The 27,183-nt window shown below is 40.0% G+C and overlaps 1 protein-coding gene across 2 annotated transcripts in view; it reads right to left on the bottom strand.

Annotated features, from left to right (window-relative positions):
• The window catches only part of ACTR3B (actin related protein 3B), a 136,050-nt gene that overhangs the window by 65,824 nt on the left and 43,043 nt on the right, over window positions 1–27,183 (bottom strand). For both annotated transcript variants that reach the window (XM_030198436.1, XM_030198426.1), the window contains exon 6: window positions 4,437–4,544. In XM_030198436.1, the coding sequence (XP_030054296.1) occupies window positions 4,437–4,544 (108 nt within the window). The remainder of the gene's footprint in view (window positions 1–4,436; window positions 4,545–27,183) is intronic.

Genomic DNA, 27,183 nt, shown 5'->3' with positions numbered 1-27,183 from the left:
CATAAGTCTCTAGTGAGGCCCCATTTGGAGTACTGGGTGCAGTTCTGGAGACCGCACCTACAGAAAGATATAAACAGGATGGAGTTGGTCCAGAGAGCGGCTACAAAATTAGTAAGTGGTCTTGAACGCAAAAATTATAGGGACAGGCTTATGATCCTCAACATGTATATGATGAGAAAGAGGAGACATGATAGAGACGTTTAAATATCTCAAGGGCATTTATGTACAGGAAGAGAGCCTTTTTCTGGATGGGTCATATGGCCTTTATCTGCCGTCATGTTTCTATGTATGCTCCTGATAGATAAGTCTCTATAGTAATCCTTATCACCACTTAATGAACTTATATTTGTAGGAATGTATGCAGTTGTTCCAGAAGGGGCACCAATACTGATGACAAGGGCTCATTATTGATTGTGACCAGCATCTGAGAAGGAGTAATCTGTTGCATGAAGGCTGTGCTGAATAGATCCCATGATATGTCCGATGATTCTGCTGTACAAGGGGAAAAGTTATCTGCGCTGAGAAGATAGGTGTTTAGAGGAATTCAAGTGCTGTTTCTCGGCCAGAGGCAAAACTGCATTGTTGTGCTTATGCCCTTCAAAGCACAATGAGGGAGTGGATGCAATCACACTCCTTCTTGGCTTTGGCTGGTGTTCTGTAGGCTTGGAGGAATTAGGGGTCAGCTTTTCTCTGTTCAGAGACAGTCTGCGATCACCCTAGGCAACTACTGTGTGGAGATCATGATCCATGCCCAGATGCAAAAAAAACATTCCATGGACAATTCATGACTTGCAAACACAGGGATCACCGATAACTGTGTGAATTTAACTCTTCTGATTTCCTGCTTTTTCTTTGGAGGAAATGCTTCTCTGCCTCCAAATGATCACAATGTCAATTCTGACTATTTCATCTTGCTCTAAGACACATTCTAAAACAACGCTTGCACTTCTTCTGAGCACAGTCCAGGCCCAGATGATGCAGACACTTAGAATGAGCACCAAAGATCTAGAACTTTCTACTACTACTACTATTTAACATTTCTAAAGCGCTACCAGGGTTGCGCAGCGCTGTACAATTAACAAAGAAGGACAGTCCCTGCTCAAAGGGGCTTACAATCTAAAGGACAAAAAGTACAGTCAATCAAGATTGAGGCAGTCTAGATTTCTTGGATAGAGGTACAATGGTTAGGTGCCGAAAGCGACATTGAAGAGGTGGACTTTGAGCAAGGATTTGAAGATGGGAGTTTATTCCAAGCACAGGGTGAGGCGAGGCAGAAAGGGCGGAGTCTGGTTCTGCCACATTTCAAGCAAGGATGAAATTCTGACTTTCACTTGTGTCAAATCACTAGAGCAGAAGAAACAAAGCTGAGACTGCAGGGCATGAGAAGGGTCTGCATTGCTAGACATCCCTCACGTATGTGCCCGACTCAATCCTGCTTATTGATGGAAGAATGCAGTTGCCTTGTACTCCTGTTCCATGCAGTGGCCAGGTTCTCAAAGGGAAACTGCAAGAGGAATTATCCTTTGAAAATAAGCTTGCAGTCTCACAGGAACCTACTGCAGTCTCCACGAGGACTTTCATCATTGCCTTCCCCTTGAATAAGATACAGCAAAGGTCCTGCTAAAGTAAGCCCCCAAAACCAGAAAAATGTTAATTCATAGTTATAGGAAAACACCAAACTATCAACTAAAGCAGATGAGCAGCTTCTTCTCTGAACTTCAATGATTTTAATCTACAAATAACAACAAAACAAAGGCCAGACGAGGTACAAAAACAAATTAATTCCCTCCAAGGAACAAGGAAGCTGACAGCTGAGACTTAATTAATTGGTGTCAATAGGACCCTTGGAGCAGACTACCTGGAGACATGTGGAAATGAAAAATAAGACTTTGGTATCTAAGCCCTTACATTTAGCAATCTTCCTCAGAAAGTCCCAAAGTAGTTACTGAATCTGTTGAAGAAGAAACTCTGGAGTTTTGTTAGCCATTATTAGTACAGAAGAAAAATGGATTATCTGCCAGGCACTAATATATTATATTTGTTCAACACAAGAGGTCCCACCTTAACCATTAGGCAAGCATGATGGTCGCCTAGGGTGGCAGCTGTTTTAAGGCAAAACTATAGGCCCTTGAGATATTTAAACATTTCTATCATGTCTCCTCTCTCCCTCCTCTCTTCCAGAGTATACATGTTGAGGTTCATAAGCCTGTCCCTATAATTTTTGCATTCAAGACTGCTTACTAATTTCGTAGCCGCCCTCTGGACCGACTCCATCCTGTTTATATCTTTCTGTAGGTGCGGTCTCCAGAACTGCATGCAGTACTCCAAATAAGGCCTCACCAGAAACTTATACAATGGCACTATCACCTCCTTTTTCCTGCTGGTCATGCCTCTCTTTATGCACCCAAACATCCTTCTGGCTTTGGCCATCGCTTTTTCTACCTGTTTGAAAGCTTTAAGGTTGTCTGACACAATCACCCCCAAGTCCCGCTCTTCCTTCGCACACTGAAGCACTACACCCCCTATACTGTACCGTTCCCTCGGATTTTTGGGACCCAAGTTCATGACCCTGCATTTTTTGGGATTAAACCTTAGTTGCCAAATATACTTTACAAGCCTACCCTAATTACACCCCTGTCTAGGTCACACCACTGAGAGTATCAATACTCTTCCCTTCAGAAAGAGAAGGGCAGTTTTGAAAGGGATTTTTTTCCAACAGGTAAACATCAGTTTATCCATGAAAATTCATTTCAAAGATGCTTCTATTGCTTTTAAAGATATTTTTGTACAAAGAATCAAATGCCAATGTAGCTTTTGCTACCTGCTATATCCCCTAATAAGGGTTCAATGCGGCTTACAAATTTAGAACATCAACGTCCAGAATATCCACACAAAATTAGAATAAGTATCCCTCTTCCAACATGCAAAAAATGACAATACAAGTAGAATATCTAATATTCAAAGAATACTGCAAAAATAAGGATTTAAGAACTCCTAAACAAAAACATCACAATTTAGTCACTTTAATACTGCACAGTAGAGAATTCCAAAACTATACCACAGCTAGGGAAAATAAAGAACTAGCCAGCCTGGTAAAATGGACCCCTTTTAAAGAAAGGGGTCGAAACAACAGCAAATTCCGTAGACAAAGAGAAAACGACAATAAAAAAAACAAATACAAATCTATCAACACTGCAGGCGCAGTTCCATATAAAATTTGAAATATCAGGCAGGCTGTTTTAAACATAATGGGTTAGATTCTATATATGGCGCCTGAAAATTCCATGCATAAAAAAAATATATGCCTAGGCGTATTCTTTAAAGTACACCTATATTTTATAGAATAGGCTTAACTTTCCACACGGTACATAGAATACATCGAGCGCCTCTCCACGTCACCAAATTTAGTCGTGGCTATTTACGCTTACATGGCATAAATTCCAACATCTGAATTAGGCGCAGAGCGGGTGTATTCTATAACAAAGCGCATAGATTTTAGAAATGCCCATACCATGCCCATACCATACCAAATGAGCAACTTAGAATTTAAGCATACCATGTTACAGAATACACTGAGTGATTGTGTGCGCAAACCTTAATGCCAATTAGTGCTGATAATTACTTAACATCCAATTGACAGCACTAATTAGCTAGTTAACCAATTACTTACATGCACTGTTATATAATACACTTTTGATTTTAACATAGAAACTAAGGCACAATATATAGACACCCGGGGATTACGCTCATTAACAGGAAGCCAACGCAATGTAGCAATATAAGATACACTACTGAACTTACTTAGCCTAAAAATTACTCTAGCTGAAGTATTTTGGATCTAGAAATGGTACGCTTCCAGCAGATTAAAAGTTTCCAAGTTTATTAAACGCTTTCTATCCCGCTCATCAAAGAAGCCACCTGAGTGGTGCACAGGCTAAAATAATTGGGGAAAGACAAAAACAAAAGAAATCAAAATAGGAGGGAATGAGGGAAGAATTACATAACTCATGATAGGATAGCTGGGGAGGGCGTAACACAGAGGGAAGAAAGCTATGCAATTATGATTCACATCTAGTGCCTCCATGCTTATAGAAAGGAAAAAAAAGAGTAATGTTTATTGGAAAGCATCCTGCAAGAGAAAGGTTTTTAAATGAGACTTGAAGCACTAAACGATGCATTGCAGTTTAAGATGCTGGGGCAGTGTATTCCAAAGTTCTGGGCCTTGGACTGAGAAAACTGAACGACGAATGGTGTCATAGACAATCTCTCTCAGGGCCAAAAGAAAAAACACTAAGCTAATGTATTCTCATTCAACAACAGCATCAAATATTCATGTAAGAAAATACCATAAATCTAAAAGAATTGAGTAATTGTGGATAGAATGTCACAATTTTTGTGCTAAAAAGAAACATTTAGATGTTAACTTCCATACTTACAACTGGAATGACATGAGTTACACCATCACCACTATCTATTACTATTCCTGTCAATGTTCTTTCTCCAACTTGGCGTGAAGTCCATGAAGCTGCTAAGGCCAACACAGCCTAGATATAAAACAGACACTATTATTATCAGCACAGAGATGAAAAAAGTTTGCAGTACTTTCAACATACCATTTCCAAGCAAAAATCTGCATTTCACAAGTTAGCATGATGAGTTGCAGAACATACAAAATACTAAGGTCCTTACAAGTATTTGGACATCCATATTGCATGAACATCCAAACTATGACTTTATAAAGCCGGGGTATGGACATCTAAAACTGCAATACATCCTTATGGCAAGGGGGCGTAGTCTGGGCATGTTTTGGGCAAGACTAGGGAGGGTTCAAAATATGGACATCAAACTGCAATTCTAGAAGGGCAAGGGATGTCTTCATTCAAAAAGATGGCTGTTGGTATCTGGCACATCCAGGTTACAGAAGGTGCTTCATAAGAACATAAATATTGCCATACTGGGACAGACCGAAGGTCCATCAAGACCAGCATCCTGTTTCCAACAATGGCCAATCCAGGTCACAAGTACCTGGCAAGATCCCAAAACAGTACAATATTTTGTATGCTGCTTATCCTAGAAATAAGCGGTGGATTTTCCCCAATTCCATTTTAATAATGGCTTATGGACTTTTAGGGCGTTATCCAAACCTGTTTTAAACCCCACTAAGCTAACTGCTTTTACTACATTCTCTGGCAATGAATTCCAGAGAGTTTAATATTTTCTCTGATTCATTTTAAATTTACTACTTTGTAGCTTCATTGTGTGCCCCCTAGTCCTAGTATTTTTGAAAAGAGTAAACAAGCCCAATTGAGCAGTTCTCCACTGGAGGGATTAAAGAAAGTCACAGTAGGCATTTGTCTGTCCCAGGAATTACTATTTTTTTTTAATGACAAAACACTAGGATTTGAACCAGGGTCCTCTGGTTCACAGCCCACTACTCTAACCATTAAAGGTCCACGTGGCTATTTTATAACATGGACATTCTTATACTGCCACAATGATGTCCATGTCCCTTGTTTTGCCCCATTAATAGTTTAGACATTTTAGTTTATAAAATTAATGTTCATGCTGGAAATAACTGGGACATGGATGTCCATTTCTCATGCATTTTAGAAGAGAATCTGCCAATGATTATTTGTTATTCCGAAGTCTATTGAAAACTCACTTCTTCAGTCTAGCCTTTAAGGGGTTCTTTTACTGCACTGGTGTAGACTCATGTATTAGATGTGCGCAGATCCATTTTTCAGCACACCTGCAAAAAAGGTCTTTTTTGCGGCCAAAAAAGGACGTGTTGCAAAATAAAAATTGGCGCACATCCATTTCGAGTCTGAGACCTTACTGAGAGCCATTGACTTAGCAGTAAGGTCTCTCACATTAACCTGCAGTAATCACCTATGCGCGTCAAGTCAAAGTTACCAACTGATTTTGCCACGTGGCAGAAAATAAAATATATTTTCTGGCATGCATAGTGGATGCACATCAAAAATGAAATTACCGCATGGGCCACCGGTAGCCATGCGATAACTCCAAATTGGCGTGCATTGGGTTTACATAGGTGCCTACACAGCTTAGTAAAAGGGCCCCTAAGGGCAATGTTTACTAAGCTGTACTGTATGTGCGCTAGCATTTTTAGCACGCACTAATTTTTAGCACATTAAAAACATTAGCACGCCTTAGTAAACAGGGTCCTAAGTATTTAATTACATCTGTTCCTAACTCAAGACTGGTCTAACATGATATGATGTATTTTACTTTCTGTTAATATATTTTGAATTGAACATGTTCATGCTTTTCTAATTGTTATGTAAGCCACATTGAACCTGAGTTCTACTCGGGCTAAATGCAGGATATAAATGTCACAAATAAAAATAATTGTTAACCTTAATTGGAAAAAATTGATACCAGACTGAGCCTTTGTATCTTACATGTGTAGGAGGGAAAGAAAATAAAAAAATGTATAGCCTGTTCTAAAATACACGAGAAATGGCAGTCCACATGCAAGTACCAACTTGAATGTCCTTTCTAAAATGGCCGCTCTAAAGCTAGAAAAGAATTTATAGGACCATTCCAGTGGCTCAGGTGGTTTTTCATTGGAGCATTTTCTTTATACAGCAGAGCACTTTGCCTTGTTTATAATACGGACACTGCGATCTATTTAACACGGGATCTCATTTTATCAACCTTTGCTACCAGCAATCCTGCTGACATATGTTTACAGGTTTTTGTTGACCCCTGAGATAGGCTCACACGCTGAAACACGGCTGTGTTGGGTCCTAGATGGGTTGACTCTGTAACAATGTTAAAGGTCCTAGATATTCAAAACTTTCTAAGTCCTCATCTTCTTTGCCTTACAGCTTTGCTGTTCAAGTGCTGTACACTGCTATGCAGAAGGTGGTCCCCTACTTCAATTCCTGTCAGGTCATCCACTTCATAAATCAGCTGAATCTGGTGATGCTGCAAAGGAAGTCATAATCCTCACTTCAGGGCGCCATCTAGTGACCATATTCAGGGCCCAGGACTGCAGGTTTCTGGAAGAAGCCCTGGTTAGCAGTAGCCCCAGCCCAGAACTATCACTACAACGATAAGATAAGGTATGTTGAGAGGGGAGAATATTAAATAGGGAAATGATCACTAAGTAGCTGTAAATGAAAGCTCATGGTACCAGATATAAGAACTGGTTCTGAGTGAACTGAAGTGCCAAAGGAGCCAGAGGAAACAACCAGGTAAAAAAAAGAAAAAGAAAAGAAATATTTACTTTAATATTCCCCTATGTCAAGGAAATGCATCTGTCTCATGCATCCAAAGGGGGCTGTAACAAAGCTCAACTTCTTTATACAGCTTTTGCACTTAGTATTTCTGCACTTGAAAACTTGGGTTATCACATGTCTTTTTACAGTATATGATGTATTTCCCTTTCCAGCAAAGGTGACACTAAAAAAGAAAATTTGTATGTTTTTTTTTTATTTTTATTTATGAGTTATTAAATTTACATTTATGCAATAATACATAGATACACACTTCACACATTAAAGTAAAAACTGGATATTTCAAAAAGGCAAAAACATCTTCTTATTTAGTCCACAAATATTGACCCAAGATCTAGGAAATTACAAAAAAGTAAAGGAAGAAAAAAAATATATATATATATAGAGAGAGAGAGAGTAGATAGAACCTTCAGTATCACAACCAGGTTAAGCGCTAGCAATCAAGGAATTCACAGCAATTATTCTTTAGTTGAAATAAACTCAATTAACTTCCCTGGGTCAAAATAAATGTAATTAACAGCATTCAAAGAAATATAACATTTGCAAGGAAACTTTAATATAAAGGATCCTCCTAATCGGAGAACCCTCTCTTTTAACGTCAAAAACTGCTTTCTTCTTCTTTGAGTCTCTCTACAAAAATCTGGAAATATCTGTATTTTTGATCCAAGAAAAGGAGAGTTCATGTGTCTGAAATAAAGTTTAAATATATTGTCCCGATCCAGTTGTAAAGCAAATGTAACCAGCAGTGTAGTTCTTTCAGTCACTACCTCCAAAGATTGCTCTAAAAATTCTGTCAGATTAACATCAGATTGGGGCTTTATAGGCAACTTACTCAGACCAGCTCCGGAAATATATTGAGTCCTGGTAATAGGCGGTAGTCCCTCAAGGGGAATACCTAATACCTCTGAAAAATATTTTTTAAGCATATCTAAAGCCGGGGTGAGGGGGGCTTTAGGAAAATTAAGAAATCGTAGATTATTGCCTCTTATCTGATTTTCAAGCTATTCTATTTTTCGCTGCTGGAAATTGCTATTTTTTATCAACATTAAAGTTGAAGAGTTCACTGCTACTAAATCTTTATCAAAAGTCTCCATTTTGGTCTTCTGTTCTACAATTTCAGATTTTACTACTATTTGAGCTTGCTTTAGTTCAGTCACCTCTCCCCTCAATATACCTGAAATTTGCTGGAGGTTGGTATTCAAACCTTGAATTGCTTCCCATAATAATTCAAGTGTAACAGTCAGTGGTTTAGTCAACCCTCCAAGATTCCACGGGGATTCGCCGGGCTTCCCTTCAGACAGCACACCTGTCTGGGCTGTTGTTCTCATCGGCATCGAAGAAGCAACGGGGTCTCCAGCCGCGCCTGCAGGGGACCAACTTCCGGATTCTGCTAAGCATTCCCTCGTTGTCTTCGCCTCAACCCCCGGTCTTGGGGGGACTGTTATCTGGGGAGGGCTCAAAGAGATTCCCTCTGCGCTCCGGTCTCCAAAATCTCCCGGACCACCCAAAGTGTTACCTCCGGTTCCAAGCACTCGAAGGCCTGATTCCTGTAACGTTGTCTGACGCAGCGGAGGGGGATCGACCTTGCCCGTGGAGACAGGCAAGCTAGACTTCCCTTTCCTCTTACCCATTTCGGGTTTGAGGAAACTCAGTTGCGCAAATTTCGAGCAGGGTTCAGGAGCTCCCGCGGGTGCTTCTACTCACGCCGCCATCTTGGATCAGGATCCAGAAAATTTGTATGTTTTGTACATCATCTAGCCCTTTCTTTTTTTAGTCACCTTTGCTGTGTTTGCTGTATCGCTTTTTGTGAGGGACTTTGTTCTTCTGTTTTATGTTGTATTTCCCTTTCCTCCACTAGCAGTAAGGTACATTTGTGTATGGTACACAGTAGATGGAGGCCTGGTGAAATGTGTCATGGTAGGGTGGCAGGAGGTATAAAGTGTGTGTAAAATTGATGTGTGTTGGTTTATGTGCTTATACATGAAGAGGGATATAGGAAGCACAAACATATATACACATGCACCCACAAACACAAATAGCTCCTGTATCATATAATGTGGGATTGTTTATAACATGGTTAAGAGTTGGACACCATTGCTTTGAACACAGAAGGGATGGACTGGTAGACTTCAACCAAGGACCAAATGCAGCCAGAAGTCAGAATGTGGTTTAAAAAGTCTATTGAATATGTAACCCAGATCTCCCATACAGTACAATAGACTTGACACAGAGCTGTGTTTCAGCAGATGAAGTTATTGTTTTTGATCAGTACTTATAGTCAAACTTGTATAACCTCTATGGCACTTGTGAGTCACAACTCAAACACTGAAAAACTTAGTCGACAGAGCCTGTGATGTCTTATAATGCTTCTAAGCTGCATTTGGTCCTTGGTTGAAGTCTACTGGTCCATCCCTACTTTGTTGGGCTTTTTTTTTTTTCTTGGATTGTTCTGTAAGGGTTTTCACCTCCTTTTTTTGTTGTTTGATTCTCATTGTTGTTATTTCATATCATGTTGATTCAGTTATAACAGTCAAATATCTTGGAGCCCAACACCTGTTATATAGGACCTACAGTGTATATTGCTTAAAAGACAGTCATAGATGTTTACTGTTACACCGAGTTCACCAAAATGATCTTGTCCATAATGATAAATATTTTTTGACAGGTCCTCTTATGTATTCTTCAAACTTGTTTTTTTATAGAGTTTATGTTGTATGTTTTTTCAAGCATTTGACATAGTTCTTTATCAGAGTTTGATCAAAACAGTTTACAACAACAAAAAAAATCATAAAATCACTGATAAGGAACGTCATTTAATTGATAGGGAAGTTGACACAATCAAAACTAAGGAAAAAATGAGATGGAGAACTCAGAAATAAGAGTAGGAGATGGTATTTTATTTCATTTTTATTGTTTTGGGCTTTAAGAATATTGGGTAAATTTGTTTAATTATTCTGTTTTCATTGACCCTTGTTTTACAAGTCCTATTCGCATTTGATACATGCATAAAATCTAAGTTCCCTTTTTACAAAGCCAGGATATGCATATATCAAACCCAAGTGCATGCAAATAATGAGGGGGCATGATCTGGGCATGCTTGGGACAGAACAAGGGCCTGGCAAGTTCATAGACATTAACTCCCCATTTCAGAAGGAGACTAAAATGTCTATGTTCTAAAAGATTGACAATGGGAGTTACACTTGCTACCAAGCACATTTAGGATTTGGTAAACAGCTGCCATTGAGCAGCAACTCACTAGAGGGATTTGGATGGAAAGGGTTGCCCCTTTAATACTTCAGTGGTATTTGTTCCCCCCAAATGCCAAACTGTGACAGCATCAGGATAATACCCAGTTATGTTCCTAAGATACAAAGATAACGGTTATGTGCTGGCTTTGAACCCATCAGTTTTATTTATTTTCCTATAATGGATGTTTATGCTACACTCACCACAGTGCATAAACATCCATTTCTCTGTATTTTGGAACATGCTCTATGTCAACAGATTCTGTTCTAAAATACTGGTGAAACTTGACACACATTGACCTCCACATTTCCATTCCTATTTCTACAACCTGTCCAAAATGCAGCCCACCTAGATCAATGGATAGAACAGGATAAAAAATTTTTATAAATAAACAACTTGTCTGTTGTCCCATTTCTTTATCTTCATAGAAAACACAGCTCACCTCAGCCCTCTCTTTTGCCAGCTCCAATAGTCTTTCTGTGCTACATGTGGTTGTATGGGGGCAAGGGTGTACAGAAATGTGTGGGAGAGCTATGGAGAGTCTCTTGAGTGTCCTGATCTCCTTCACACTCTCATGTTCCTCTTACCCCTTCTCCCTCACTGTCCCCGCCCCCAATCTCTGTCCATTGCTGTCCCTTACTTTTCCCATGACACTCATCACCTTAAATGTTTCTCCTTTAGTCTGTGTGTCCCCTCCCCGTTCTCCCAGTCAGCAGTCCAAGCTGAGTCTCAAGACCAACAGCTACACAAGGACCTCATACTTTGGCTGCTACGGCAGTCTTTAATAGATGGAGCCTATGCTTCTCATCAGCCCCACTTATTAATGCCACATTGATGCTTACTTTCTCTTGACTTTTCTTCAGCTGAAGGGACCTAGGCTCCCCACCGACTCAATTACTTCTGCCTCCAGAAGCTTTTCTGTAGCTTTCCTGTATTTGTTTGTATTTTGGCCTTTTCATTGCAACTGACATAGCTATGTGCGTACTGCACACAGACAGAGAAACACTCTCACTGGAGCAGAATGCACCAAAAATCTAGATAGTCAAATATGGCGGGCTATTGCTACATTTATATAAGTAGCATAGTTTATACTCAACACATTAATTTTCTATTTAGATTTAGGAGTAGCCTAATGGTTAATGCAGTGGGCTAACATCCTGGGGAACTGGGTTCGATTCCAACTGCAGCTCCTTGTGACTCTGGGCAAGTCACTTAACCCTCCATTGCCCTAGGTACAATACTTAGAATGTGAGCCCACTAGGGACAGAGAAAGTACCTGCATATAATATATGTAAAACAAAGAAGAGCGGAAGCTGTCCAGAAAGAGACTTTTGGACTCTCTTTTGTGCTATAATATATGTAAACCACTTTATGTGGTACAATCAAAGGCGGTATATCAAGTCCCATTACCCTTACCCACTGGTAGCTCAAGGTAAGTTATATGCAGGAACAGTATGCATTTCTTTGTCCCCAAAGGAGATTATAATGTTAAGAGCTACACTTATTAAAGTGTGCTATCAGCACAAACACTACTAAAATGTAGTCATTAGTACATAATAATGCAGTTGTGGCTTTTAGTAAATCTAGCCCTGGGGTAATGGAGGATGAGGTGACTTGCCCCAGGACACAAGGATCGTCAGCTAGATTTGAACATTGGCTTCCTTGCTTCTTTATGTTCCTCTGGTTGGCAGGAGTAGGGCTGGAGCTCACCCTACCACCCTAACCACTAGACTACTATTCCACTCCCAAGTTTCTAAGTTTGTTATATTTGATGTACTGCACATAATCCTATGAACTAATCCTATGAACCCATTTACCCAACACATATCCAGGAGTCAACAACAACGATACAGACTACATCTACCACCTAAATTTCCTATGTCTATCCTGTGTCCCATCCCCCTCCCGCCTACCCCATGCTTATACCTCTCCTACTCCTTTCACCCTTACCTCTCCCTATCTACCAATCTCTCCTATTATTTTACTACACTTCACTTATATTTTCTCTATCAATATTATGTAATCCCAATTACTATGTAAGCTGCATTGAACCTGCCTTAGTGGGAAAGTGCGGGGTACAAATGTAATAAATAAATAAGAGGACCCTTTAACAGGGCCACTGAGAGGGAGGGCGGTGGGGGGGGGGGGCAAGATTCCCCGGGCCTGGCCTTCAAGGTGGGCCCGCCAGCAGTGCCGCCTCATCACCAAGATTTCAGTGGCAGGAAGGCAGAAGGCTCAGGCAGGCTGCCGCTACATTGGTCTCTTGCTCGTGTGTGTGCTGGCCAGGTTAGCGCGTTAACGAGTTAAGTCTTCTGACTACCACAGGCCCTTCTTCCTGCCTCATCCCACCTCCTCCTGACATCATGTATTTCCTATTTCCGCCACAGTGGGGGCTGACGCTGCACTTTAGGAAAGGAAGGATCTGCAGCAGCAGAGCATTAACACGCTAACACTTACCCAGTTCCCAGCCAGCCAGCACCGCAGCACATATGAGCACAGGAGGAAAGAAGACAGATGAGACGATTGTCGACCAAGGGAGGAGAATTATTAAGCGGTACTACTGCACTGAAGCAGCCAGGATTGGAACTGAAGTGTCAGTGTGGGCCGAGCCGAGTGCAGTGCACACAGCATTAGGATCCAAGACAACTCCAAGTCCAAAGCTCCTCACAGCAGACAGCATGACATTTCCTTTCCCTCTTGGGCAACAACAGAGCAGAGGCAAGCAGCTGCTAGTGCCATCATCAAGTTTGCCCCCCAGAACAAGACAAGACTGCAAGTTACATCGCATGCAGGCTAGTAAGTAGCAGATCTATTGAATTTAAAGGCAACTGCAAGCAACTAATATAATTTGGAGGAGGCGGGAGGGGAGATCTCTGAATTTAAAGTACTTTGTGGGGTGGGGTGGGGTGGGGTGCAGAGAAAGGAGAGGGGAGATGATGGCAGGGGAGGCGAGCAGCATGGAGAATTTCTGTTTTTAGTTTTCACATAGTGCAAGTGCAACTGCAATTTTGTTTGGAAGAAATGGTATGGAAATATTTAAACCCCATTCTCAATTAAACATGATACAGGAATTAAGAAATACCATTGACTGGAATTCTACTACTACTACTACTTAACATTTCTAAAGCGCTACTAGGGTTACGCAGCACTGTACAGTTTAACAAAGAAGGACAGTCCCTGCTCAAAGGAGCTTTCAATCTAATGGACAAAATGTGCAGACAATCAAATTGGGGCAGTCTAGATTTCCTGAATAGAGGTATAATGGTTAGGTGCCGAAGGCGACATTGAAGAGGTGGGCTTAATTCGCATCAGTTTTGCTTGTTCAAAGCTTAAATTCAAAGTCGTAGTTGACAGTAAAACTGATGCGGATTCCAATTAGTGGTATTATATCCTAGATTTTTGCAATCTTGGTGATCCAACAGGAAGTTCATCACAATGACTGGGGTTTTTTTGTTGTTGTTGTTTTTGTGGCTTCCTCTTTTGCAACAATAAGGTAAAGTAATTTGATTGTTATGTAATTTCTTTGCTTGCTCTTTTATTGGTAATCAGTTCTTTTATAATGCAAACCCATAGACTAGTATTATGTTTTATCATGTGTAATGTGTGACTCAACCCTAGTGTGTGGATGGTTGGTTGTAGAGGAGCAGAGTCGGGGAAGGGTGTCTCAGTAGGGATGTGGAGAGAATTCAATTAAATAGCAGGTCTAATAAAAATAGACCTGAAGTCCAAATCAAGCCTTAGTGTTCAATAAGTGTTCACAAGTCTTCAGAAAGCTACACTAGGGAATTTCAACTGAAAAAAATGTAAACCTATGCACAGCTCTCAGTCTGCTGCCTTCTATTTCTCTTCCAGTAATGCCAAAAGGTGGTCCTGTCAATATCAACATCAACATGAGCTGTCATCATAAATCAGGATCTCAAAAACATCGAGAGATGAAAAAAATGTGAAGTTGAAAAAGGTTAGAATCCTCTACACAAATGTATGTAAGGGACTACCGAGGATAACTTAATAATTATACAGCTTCAAACTAATCCTCTGCAAATTAGTATACATCAGCTTCTAATGCATCAGATTCATCAAATATAGTAATATAGTAAATGACGGCAGATAAAGACCTGCACGGTCCATCCAGTCTGCCCAACAAGATAAACTAATTTTACTTATTAATTTCACTAGAAATGAGATGAAAAGCCTCAACTGACTCCTTCTTGGCTAAACAGCCAATCACATCCAGGAGTCCATGCAGTCATAATTAACCTCTCAAAAACTTTATTAAATTGAAATATAATGTCCAAATAAGCATTTAACTTAGCTTTTTAAGCTTTTGAAATATGTTGACTCTTCATCCTTCCAAGTGTCTCCATTCGTCAGCCAACAATGGCCAAAAGATTTGCAACCTTCATCAGGGTCCATGGAACATGGGCTGTTAAACAACAGAAAAGGAATCAAACCATTGCTTCACTTTAAAGGTTTTGACAGAAGTATAATCAAATACCTCACTCCACACTGTGGCTGTGCAGACCGGCTTCTTGCAATATCCAGTCACAAGAAAATGGCACATTTGCTCTCAGTGGCAAATAGCCTATCATAGCTGGCTCTTTAACTCCAGCTTTAGGATATAGCAACAAACCTGCATCTAAATCAGTGTTCTCGGAGACTTTACATTTTGCATATAGTAGGGGTAAAAATCTTAAAAGAATCTTAAGCTAATATACCAAGAGATGTTTCTGAAATAGAGGACAGTGGACATAGTAGTTGCAGTGTATGTCAAATGTGTAGTCTGATGATAACTTCAATATGCACAGACCCGCAATCTGGTAGAAATATTATTCTTCGATGTAAGATGTCATGTCAGTCAGACTATGTGATTTATTGTATACAGTGTCCGTGTGACAAATTATATATTAGATAAACATCAAGAATATTATCCATACGTCTAACTGAACATAAAAGTACGATAAATACTAGAAAAATGTCTTCGCCGCTGGCAATGCACTGTGAGGTAAAACAGCATACTTTTGAATCCTTACGTTGTATTGTGCTACAGAAAGTGAAATCAAGACAAAAAGGGGGAGATAAGAGACATTTTCTACTACAACTAGAACAGAAATGGATTTTCCATTTAAGAACATTAGAACCCAATGGTCTAAATTCAAAGATGGAATGGTGTCATTTTTATCGAGAATTTTTCTGGTGTATGGTGTTTCAGGCATCTGAGATTTAGACGCAGGTCTGTTGCGATATCCTAAAGCTGGAGTCAACACATCTCAAAAGCTTAAAAAGCTCAGTGAAATGCTTATTTGGACTTTATATTGCAATTTATTAAAAGTTTTTGAGAGGTTTTTCAGCCAATGATGACTGCATGAACTCCTGGATGTGACCGGCTGTGTAGCCAAGAAGGAGTCAGTTGAGGCTTTTCCTCTCATTTTTAGTGAAATTAATAAAATTGATTTTTAAAAAAGTGATGATCTGATGAATCTGATGCATTAAAAGCTGATGTATACTCATTTGCAGAGGATTAGTTTGAAGCTGTATCATTAAGAAGTTAAAAAAGGGTCAGTAGTCTTTTCAGAGCCTAGGATTTATTTCTGAGAGACCTAGTAGTGTATTGGTGGCCACGAGGAAGTGGTCCCTTTAAAAAGGAAACAGTGCATACTACAGCTAGTTCAAGGACCGTTTTTCTTCACTTAAGCCTTAAATAATGCACTGGTTATTATACATAGATCTTAGATAATACTGGGCAAGTTCCTTTCACTCACCCTCTGACAGAGACCATAAACATGAGTTCTAGGCAAAGAAAGCAAGAACTCACAACCAGCTGGACACAGACCAAGAACATGGGAACACAGGCAATGGTAGTAGGGAAGTAGGCCAGTTGGAGGAAACACAGGTAATAATGGCCCAGTGCTGTTCCAGCACAGAAGCAGGATAGATAAAACCTGCCTTCTTAGGCTGGCCCCAGAAGAGCCAATCAGGGAAGACAAGCAAGTCATGAAACATGAGGACATACCCATCCCACCAAGGAACATAAGGAAAAGGAATACAAGCCCTCCTTAAGGAAGTAAGGCTCATGCCAGTACAGATCATCACAGCCCAGATCAACCTCAGTTTCTTGCAGGCCCTGACAAGTGGTTGGGTTTACAGTATGAACAGCAAGATTTCCCATGGATAGGTTTTGGGAAGGAATGCTTTGCCGTGAAGTTAAAATATATAATATACAATACAATACTAAAACAATACAATCCCTGGCCTAGCATCAACATTCTAGCCAACTCTAACTGGGGAAATCTACTGCTGTTTTTAGTTTAAACTCTTAATTTGTATTTATTATATATTTGTATCCAGTGATTTAATTTGTGCTCTTTGCAAACCACATTGGGTAGTCCATTGAAGGACTAGAAATTGAGGTATAAAAAAAAGCTTAAAACCAGATTAGATGAGAAATCCTGAGAACCGGTGTTATTTTTGCTTTTCCTAACAGATACTGTAATTTATGTTAGCGAATTGCTAACCGTGCCTTTTCTAGTCTTGCACTAATTTCTATCACATAGCAATGACTGATGCTCAGCAACTTAGAATTACCACATGAATTGTATTGTTCAGGCTCCTGCCTTTGAGTCAGTGTATGGCTATTATATAGCTGGTAAGATATAAGATTATACAGCTGGCAAAGTTCTATTGAAGAGTCCTGGCAGGTTATAATCAATATGAACACATCTCCAGTGTTGAAACATTTACATTGACTCCCTATAGAGTACCGTATTAAAATCTTATGCTTAGTCTTCAAGCTTGTCATGGGTCAGGCTTCAAAAGTGCTGGTCACAAGGTTTCACGTATATCAGCCCCTGAGAGCATTTAAATCTGCTGATCAATTAATACATGATGTACCATCACACTGTTTGGTGAAACTAAGGGGTCCTTTTACTAAGGTGTGCTGAAAAATGACTTGCGGTAGTACCTTTTTTTAATCTTTGCTGAAATGGACATGCGGCACAATGAAAATTGCCGCACGTCCATTTTGGGTCTGAGACCTTACTGCCAGCCATTGTCCTAGCAGTAAAGTCTCATGCAGTAACCAGGCTGTAATGACCTTCGTGCATCAAATGCCACTTGGCGCACATCCGAAAATAAAAATTATTTTTCAGACACGCGTATCGGACACACACCAAAAATTAAATTATCGCAAGAGCCACGAGGTAGCTGGGCAGTAACTCCATTTTGGCGCTCATAGACGATTACGTGGCTTAGTTAAAGGGTCCCTAAATTAATTTAGATCATCTATTTTTTAATGTAGCGGGTCCTGCAATGTGGAACAGCTTGCCATTGAGTTTAAGAAAAATCCAGGATGTAAAGCAGTTCAAGAAGGAACTAAAAAATGTATTTGTTTATACAAGCATATGGTGAGATGAGAGAACTTAGTTATGTAGACAGAAATCAGAGTATTAAATGCTTTGTGAGGTGTTGAGGTGTTAATGTGTTATGAAGAATACAGATGGGACCTGTATATGTATCACTGTATGTTGCTGGTTTTTTATTATGAATGTATACAATGTTATCCCCCAAGGACATTTAGATTGAGCAGAATAAAAAAATAAAATAAAATAAGACTCACAATAGGGGGCTGATGTACAAAGGAGAACTAATCATTACCTTGTCAGGTTCAGAAACATTGCTGAATTCATTATTGGCACAGGCTAGAGCTCTGGTAGCCCAAGGCTATCAAGTTATTGTATTGCAGTTTGACTTGGCATCTGCATTTGATTTAGTGAATCATGATGTTTATTGGATGTTTTGGGAGACTTAGAAATTACAGGAAATGTGATTCAGTAGTTTAAAGGCTTCTCAGAAAATAGAATTTATAGGGTTTCTAAAAAAACAAATGATGTCACAGTCATGAAGGTCTATAGTGGGGGTTTCCACAGGGTTGTCCCCTGTCCCCCATTTTGTTTAATGTTTTGATGGCAACGTTGGGTACATTTTTTGATTTTTCAAAAAATACAATCTATTTGTAAGCAGATGACATAACAATTCTAATTCCATTTAAAAAAGCAATTAAAGATAGCACTAATGAAATTTCTATCTATCTATCTATAAGGATACTATGGAACTTTGGGTCTTAAGTTATAAGCTTAAATTGAATATAGCTAAGACCAAACTGCTTAACTCCCCCAACTAAGGTTAACTTCAATTTTGAATATTCGTGGTTCAAACTTTTCTCTGGAAACTTTGTTAAGGATATTGGGAATTTTTTTAGATTCCAATTTGACTATGGAATATCAGATTTTACAACTGGTTAATAAAGTGTTTTTTTAGGTTGAGACGGCTCCATCATATTAAATATCTGATGAATGCATCAAATTTTCAGGTAGTAGTTCAGGCATTGGCGCTCTCTCAACTAGATTATTGTAATGCACTTTACATTGAGTGTTCTCATTTATCTTTGAGACGTTTACAGGTTTTGCTAAATGCAGCTGCAAAACTGATTTGTGGACGACATAAATTTGATCATGTCATTCCTTTGTTGCAGTCTTTGCATTGGCTTCCTATTAAGGCACAATGCAAACTAGGGGGGGAGGGTGCCAGATGAGTTTAAAGCCTGCAATAAGATTGCTGCTGAATTTGAGTCCACAATCTTTTGATGGTCTACCATCAACAAGAATGTTGACTGGATTAATTACATTACAAGAGCTTTAAAAGGGCCTTTCCACTTTAACTGATGAACTTACAGGATGGATAGATAGTGCCTTTGGAAATTGCCATATTTGTATTTGTGAGATGTTGGTTGCATACTCCCCTGTGTTAAAGGTTTGATTCAACGTTTGATTGAATTTGCTTTAACTGAAAGAAATCCTACAGTAGCTGCCTATGCACTGTATGACCCATTACAAGCTGATGTACATAATACTTTTGATACCATGTATGCACACATGCAGCCTATCCCACTAGATGGTATCCTATATGTTAACATGCATCTCTCTCTCTCTCTCTCTCTCTCTCTCTCTCTCTCTCTCTTATCCCATAGAAAATTCTTTTTAGAGTATGTTTTATTTTGTACCTTGTAAATATTTTTCATTTCCTCTTTCCTATAGAATTAGATTACTGCTGTATGAACAGAGCCTACTATGGCCCTGTTTTAATTTGAGCTAGAGGAAGGAGTTCTTTTGTTTTTCATGCCTTAACCCTCGTCCCTGAAGCAAGCAATTGAAACCTGCAGAGTCGGGCGGTTTCAGGGGAAGGCAGTGAGGAATAAAGAGGAATAAAGTGGAAGAATTCCCACGAGACTGGATAAGTACTCAGCTTTTCACCTTGCACATTTGTTTTAAAAGACTGAAAGTTTAAAGCATTTAGTCCATTACTTTGCACATTTGGTTTAAAAAGATTGAAAAATTGTAGCACAGTGGTGTCGGGAAGCAATAATATAGAAAAAGAAAAAAGAAAAAAAGTCTTCCGAACTCACTGCAGGGATACCCGATGAAAGAAACGCTATACCATTTCAGAGCAGTATGCTTGACTGCATGAGAAGTGGCAAAATCATCTGAGGGTTCCCTTGCTACTCATGGGTGTGCATTGTATTACAAATATTGGATGAGTGGACTAGTGCATTGGTGATAGCTGAGACTTTAATAATCGGTGGCTAAGGTCCTGGTTTATTTTGTTTAGTTTTGGATGTTACCAGAGACACGATATTCTTGTATTGTCCTGTTTTCCTTAAGACATTGACACTGATTAAGATGGTACCATAGCCATGCTATAGTTACTCCAGAGTGATAACAATAATGACAAAATTAGGCAAGTCCCTTGCTTGACTGTTTTCAAATTCGCCCAAAGAAGCTAGCATGCCTCCCACCTGATAGTCAGCATTTAAAACTTGTTTGGTAAAGACAGGTACTACCAAACCCCACTCTCTTCCTTTGGAGTTATGTAATTATAAAGGTATATGGGAATTAACCATACACAATGTTGCTACCATTTTACTCTGTGATAGAAGCCCTGTTTCTATTTGCACCATTGGCAATCTTAAACACAAAGATTCCCCTTACTAGTGCCTCTCCTATTTACTATCCACCTCTTAGTGCTCATGATTGGGTGGCCATGACGGGTAAAGTAAGGCCCGAGAATCCCAACCTGCTTAGGGATTCTGGATACCTGCAACCCAATACAGCCTGCAACTGGAGTACTAATCATATGTTTATTGAGCTCATAACAACAAAGAGTTAGCTCAAGATTTTGAGGTGAGAGCAAACACCTAGGTGCAGGACCAGGTTGTTTGCAAGAAGCACTAGTCTTAATCATATTTGGTGAAGGTCCTGTCTAAGCAGGCCTTCAAGTGGGGATATGAATATTATTATTATTATTTGGTCCGAGGCCTGACTTTGGTTCAGGATCTAAAATGAGAGAAAAACCTTATAGGCCTATGACTCTAACCTGAACTCCAGTGTGACTGTAGAACTCATGATCTGTTGTGACACTCTCATGCAGCAGAATGAGGAACGGGCATGAGTGGGAAAGAACTGAGTGGCATCGTTTAGCAACAGTGTGGTCACAGATGTTCTTGGAAAATATAACAAAGATGGCTTTCTCAGGAAGATGACTTAGATTTCCAGTAAAAACTAGTCTATTGCTGACCTTTCCAGTAAATATTAACCAACTTATTACCATAGCCAATCAGTGTTAACTATGACATTAACATAGACCCAATAAGGTGTGCTTACTGTCATATTATCCGTATCCTGAGTGGACATATAAAAATGAGTGTACTTCCTATTTCAAGCTGGAGAGACAGTCGAGCTGCTCTCTCCTATGAGATACCAATGAATTGTAGCTGAATTGGCAAGTAATCTGATTGCTTTCTCATAAGTACATAAGTACATAAGTAGTGCCATACTGGGAAAGACCAAAGGTCCATCTAGCCCAGCATCCTGTCACCGACAGTGGCCAATCCAGGTCAAGGGCACCTGGCACGCTCCCCAAACGTAAAAACATTCCAGACAAGTTATACCTAAAAATGAGGAATTTTTCCAGTCCATTTAATAGCGGTCTATGGACTTGTCCTTTAGGAATCTATCTAACCCCTTTTTAAACTCCGTCAAGCTAACCGCCCATACCACGTTCTCCGGCAATGAATTCCAGAGTCTAATTACACGTTGGGTGAAGAAAAATTTTCTCCGATTCGTTTTAAATTTACCACACTGTAGCTTCAACTCATGCCCTCTAGTCCTAGTATTTTTGGATAGCGTGAACAGTCGCTTCACATCCACCCGATCCATTCCACTCATTATTTTATACACTTCTATCATATCTCCCCTCAGCCGTCTCTTCTCCAAGCTGAAAAGCCCTAGCCTTCTCAGCCTCTCTTCATAGGAAAGTCGTCCCATCCCCACTATCATTTTCGTCGCCCTTTGCTGTACCTTTTCCAATTCTACTATATCTTTTTTGAGATACGGAGACCAGTACTGAACACAATACTCCAGGTGCGGTCGCACCATGGAGCGATACAACGGCATTATAACATCCGCACACCTGGACTCCATACCCTTCTTAATAACACCCAACATTCTATTCGCTTTCCTAGCCGCAGCAGCACACTGAGCAGAAGGTTTCAGCGTATCATCGACGACAACACCCAGATCCCTTTCTTGATCCGTAACTCCTAACGCGGAACCTTGCAAGACGTAGCTATAATTCGGGTTCCTCTTACCCACATGCATCACTTTGCACTTGTCAACATTGAACTTCATCTGCCACTTGCACGCCCATTCTCCCAGTCTCGCAAGGTCCTCCTGTAATCGTTCACATTCCTCCTGCGACTTGACGACCCTGAATAATTTTGTGTCATCGGCGAATTTAATTACCTCACTAGTTATTCCCATCTCTAGGTCATTTATAAATACATTAAAAAGCAACGGACCCAGCACAGACCCCTGCGGGACCCCACTAACTACCCTCCTCCACTGAGAATACTGGCCACGCAATCCTACTCTCTGCTTCCTATCTTTCAACCAGTTCTTAATCCATAATAATACCCTACCTCCGATTCCATGACTCTGCAATTTCTTCAGGAGTCTTTCGTGCGGCACTTTGTCAAACGCCTTCTGAAAATCCAGATATACAATATCAACCGGCTCCCCATTGTCCACATGTTTGCTTACCCCCTCAAAAAAATGCATTAGATTGGTGAGGCAAGACTTCCCTTCACTAAATCCGTGCTGACTTTGTCTCATCAGTCCATGTTTTTGTATATGCTCTGCAATTTTATTCTTAATAATAGCCTCCACCATCTTGCCCGGCACCGACGTCATAAGTAACCATGAGTCTTTTATATCTACTAATTGGCTTTGAGTGGTAAAATATAACATTAAAGACTCAGACCCAGAAAACACCTAAGTGTAGCTGGGGTACAATATTCCCATAACCAAGTGATTGTACATGTTGCTTTTATATTCTTTGGAGTCTTAGATATAGAGGTAATTACATGTAGCAATATTCCGTACTCTCTGTGAGATATCACTTATCTGTTAATTGTACAAATACTCAATGAGGCATCTAATAAAGAGCAATCTGGGAAGTATTCAGATACTGTGTTAACTGATTGAGTCACAAGTCTGAGCTTCCTATGAGAAATCCTATGCCTATATTGCTTTTCCTATTGATCCTGTATTGCATTTATTTGGTGAGTAATAAAAACTTTATAAGATTATTTCTCATATCTGTAGTTTTCTCTTACTTAGTTACTGTATTACTCAGAGTGCGTGCACTGTTCTGCTGGAACAGAAGTCTAGGTATCACAGAGAAATAGATGTAATTCCCCATAATAACGGACACCTTAAGGCAGCCTTGGGTGTTTTGTTCCTTCTAAGGTATTGTGGCTGAACCACAGAGCTGGGAGGAATAGATACACCCTAAATATATACAAAACTTAAACTCTGTATCTTTATCCACAACTGTTTTATGTCTTTCTTCCAGATTATTTAATTGAACTATTTACATTAGGAACACCTATCCTTTCATTAAGATCAAAGCATCGTTGTTTATTAAAATTTCCATCTGTAAAAAATGTGAGGTATAGATCTTATCATAGTTCCAGTCTTGTATACTGTTCAGTACAATGTTGGAATTGTACTCTTAACTCACTCTTAAATCTTCCTTTGGAGTTAGAGTGATGTCCTTTTATTTTAGATTTCAAAAATTGTTGAAAGCTCATTTATTTTCTACATATTTGATCTAGTTTTTGACCAATTTATTGATATGATTAGGCTTAATAAGATATTTGTATGATTGTTGTACTTTTCCCAGTGATGGCCTAGTTTTTTTTACTTACATTGTAATCCACATTGATCCTTTCTGGGTAGATAGCAGAATATACATTTTTATTGTATTTATTGCATTGTATGGCATGCAGCAAAGACCACTATGGGCCAGATTCAGTAAATAGCATTCAAATTTAGGTGCCGGGAAAAATCGCTATTCTATAAAGGGCACTCCGGGCTGAGCACCCTTTATAGGATGGAGCTTAATGTGGATTCCCATGAGGATTTACTCCTGCTGAAACCTGGCACAAATCCTGGCAAACAAGTTGGGCACATAACTCCGGTATTCTGTAACACTGTGCTGAAATTTTGGGAATGCCCCTGAGCCGCCCATGCCCTTTCCCACAGCAATGCCTCCTTTTGGGTTGCACGTAAGACAATTTAGGTGTGCTGTGCTATAAAATAGTGCACAGGCAGATCCAAATTAGTGCCAATTACCATCAATAATTGATTGTTGACACCTCATTAACTCATTAATTTGCAAGTGCATCTACACTGTTGGCTAATGTTTTACCAGTCACGTATTCAAATATAAAAATGGCAATGCTAATTAAGGATAATGAACTCTTTCCACATGTATCCTTAATTAAGATCTGCAGTCATGGCTGTGCATTTTTTAAGTTGGAATAAACTCACCACCTAAACCAGAAGTGTCAAGCTGCAATCCTGGAGCACTGCTCTGTATATCCTTAATGAATATGCATGTTGTATACGTATTTACATGTACTGCCCCCACCGTATGCAAATACACAGTGGTGTGCTGGTAAATAGTTAACAACAGGCTCTCTCTCAAAAACAAACAAACCCTGGAACACCCATAATGACATTACCCTTCCTTGCCTTGCTCAGCAGAAAGGAAACCCCAGAACCCCTCCCCCATGGCACATTCACCCTTTTACTTTGCTCCCAAACCCCCTCCCCATTCACCCTTTTACACTGTCCCTAATCCCCCCCAGGCATGTGATTCATTCATCGCTTTACTCTGCCTCCAATCCTCCACTGCACACTCACCTTACAAAAGTCACTCAAGACCTATAAGACAATTCTACTATACCATATAGCACTAACTTCCAGGAGTCCACAACAAGGGTGTACCTAGGAAAAGGCAGTGCTGTAAACATTGCAGTGAGCAGTAGAGCATCAGTACACTTATTGGGAAAACTAATGGATTAGTACTGATCATTCAATGCCTTTGTCACAGATGAAGGATATAGATAGAGTTTCACCAAGTATAAAATAAGTAACCACAAACTAAAAATAGAAATAAGTACACAAAATTAAACTGAACCCCCAGGAAGCCAGACTCTGCATATAGTGCAACACCAAAGAATGAGAAATAGTGATGCATGTCCCAATGTATTGTGCTAACTATAAAGACAACAGATATAATTTTCAAAAACTGACACATTCCAATCACTACATTAAAAATTAACAAACAAAAACAAAAATGGAAAATAAGATGATTCCTTTTTATTGAACTTATTAAATATACTTTTGACTAGTTTTCAGAGGAACCTTCTTCAGGTCAGGTTTTGGCTTCTGAAAGAGTCAAAAATGTATTGAATTAGTCTAATGAAAAGGTATCATCTTATTTTGTTTTTTTCTTTTATTTAAATGTATTAACCTTTGAACTGAACTAACAGCAAAACAACACTACTTCACCCTAAATTAACAATAACATTCTTTTTTCTACATTTATTGTCTGGCCTTTTAATTTTTCTAATCGTGTGCATCCCAACCTATGGTTACTGCTTTTCTGTATTCTCATAGCTCTTTTTCCAGGGTTTCCTATTCATTTTGTTATTCCTCTTACTCCTCCTGTGTTCTTCACTTCTTCCACTATATCCATCTCTAATACTGATCTTTTTCTTTCAGCTTTTTTCTATTTTTCTGCCTCTCTGTCCATTAAGATTTTATTCATTCTCACTATCAGGTCTTCAATCTCCCTTTTTCACTGCATCTACCTACAAGCTTTCCATATCTTTCCCTCACCCAGGCCATCACATTCTCCTTCCTCTTATTCCCCAGTCTTTCATTTATTCTTCCATCTCTCCCCCTGCAATCCAACATCTCCTCTCTGTTTCGTTCTCTCTCTCTTTCTTCCCCTGCCAAGCAGCATCTTGTCTGTCTCTCTCTCCTCCTGCCAATCAGCATTGCCCCATCTCCCTCTCTCTACTTTCCACATCTAGCATTATCTCATGCACTCTCCCATCTAGCATTGACCTGTGTGTGTCTCTCTCTTCTCCCCATCTACCATTACCCCCTCTCTCTTTTCTCCCCACCTACCATAATTCCATCTCACTTCTTCCCCATCCAGCATTACTCCATTGTCTCTATGTGGCTCTTCTCCCCATCCAGCATTATCCCGTTGTCTCTGTGTAGCTCTTCTCCTCATCCAGCATTACCCCACCTCTTTGTGTCTCTTTTCTTCTGCACCCAGCATTACCCCATTCTCGCTCTGTGTCTTTTCTCCCCATCCATCATTACGCCATTCTCTCTGTGTCTCTCGTCTCATCTTGCACGACCCCATTCTCTTTGTCTCTTCTCCCCCAACCACTATTACCTCATTCTGAGTATCTTTTCTCCCCCATCCAGCATCACCCCATCCTCTCACTGTGTATCTGTTTTCTTTCCCATCCAGCATTACCCTACCTTTCTCTCTCTCTTCTCCCTCATCCATCATTACTCCGTTTCTTTTTCTGCCCCCCTCCAATCCAGCATCACCCACTTTCTCTCTTCCCCCTCCTTCTCTCCAGTTCACCCTCTTGTAGACTTTCCTGGTTAGCAGCAGGCTGGAGACGGTCAGCTAAAAAATGAGTATGAAGACACCTAAGTGCCGCCACTAGCTGTCAGTCACCTCCGACGCAGGAAGTTTACATTAGAGGGGCAGCACTAGTAATGGTGTGCGCAGGAAACTGGTCCCGTGTGTCTTCACATTGCTTTTAGTTGCTGCTGGGGGACCTGGGAATACTAGGACAGTGCAGCAGTGGTGGAACCAAAAGGGAAAGGTTATGTTTGTGCAGCGCTGCGTATGCCTTGTAGCGCTATAGAAATGCTAAATAGTAGTAGTAGTAGTACCGTTGGGGCTGGGGAGGCCTCTTATACCGGGTGCCTATGAGCAGAAACCTGCCTTTAGAGACGGGTACAGGAGGAAGTGATCTCACAATAGATCACTTCCTCCTCCTGTGCCAACTTAGACCCAACTGTTTATGTGAACCGCGGAATCACGGTTCACATAAACAGTCAGGTCTAAGCCAGCGCAGGAGGAGGAAGTGAACCAATGTACATTGGTTCACTTCCTCCTCTTCTTGCCATGCAAGCTGCTCTGGAGTGCTGAACAACCTGCTCACAAAATTCATAAAATATTA

This window comes from Microcaecilia unicolor, chromosome 1 (genome assembly GCF_901765095.1).
Source record: "Microcaecilia unicolor chromosome 1, aMicUni1.1, whole genome shotgun sequence".
Lineage (NCBI taxonomy): Eukaryota > Metazoa > Chordata > Amphibia > Gymnophiona > Siphonopidae > Microcaecilia > Microcaecilia unicolor.
This window is presented reverse-complemented; position numbering and strand designations above follow the sequence as displayed.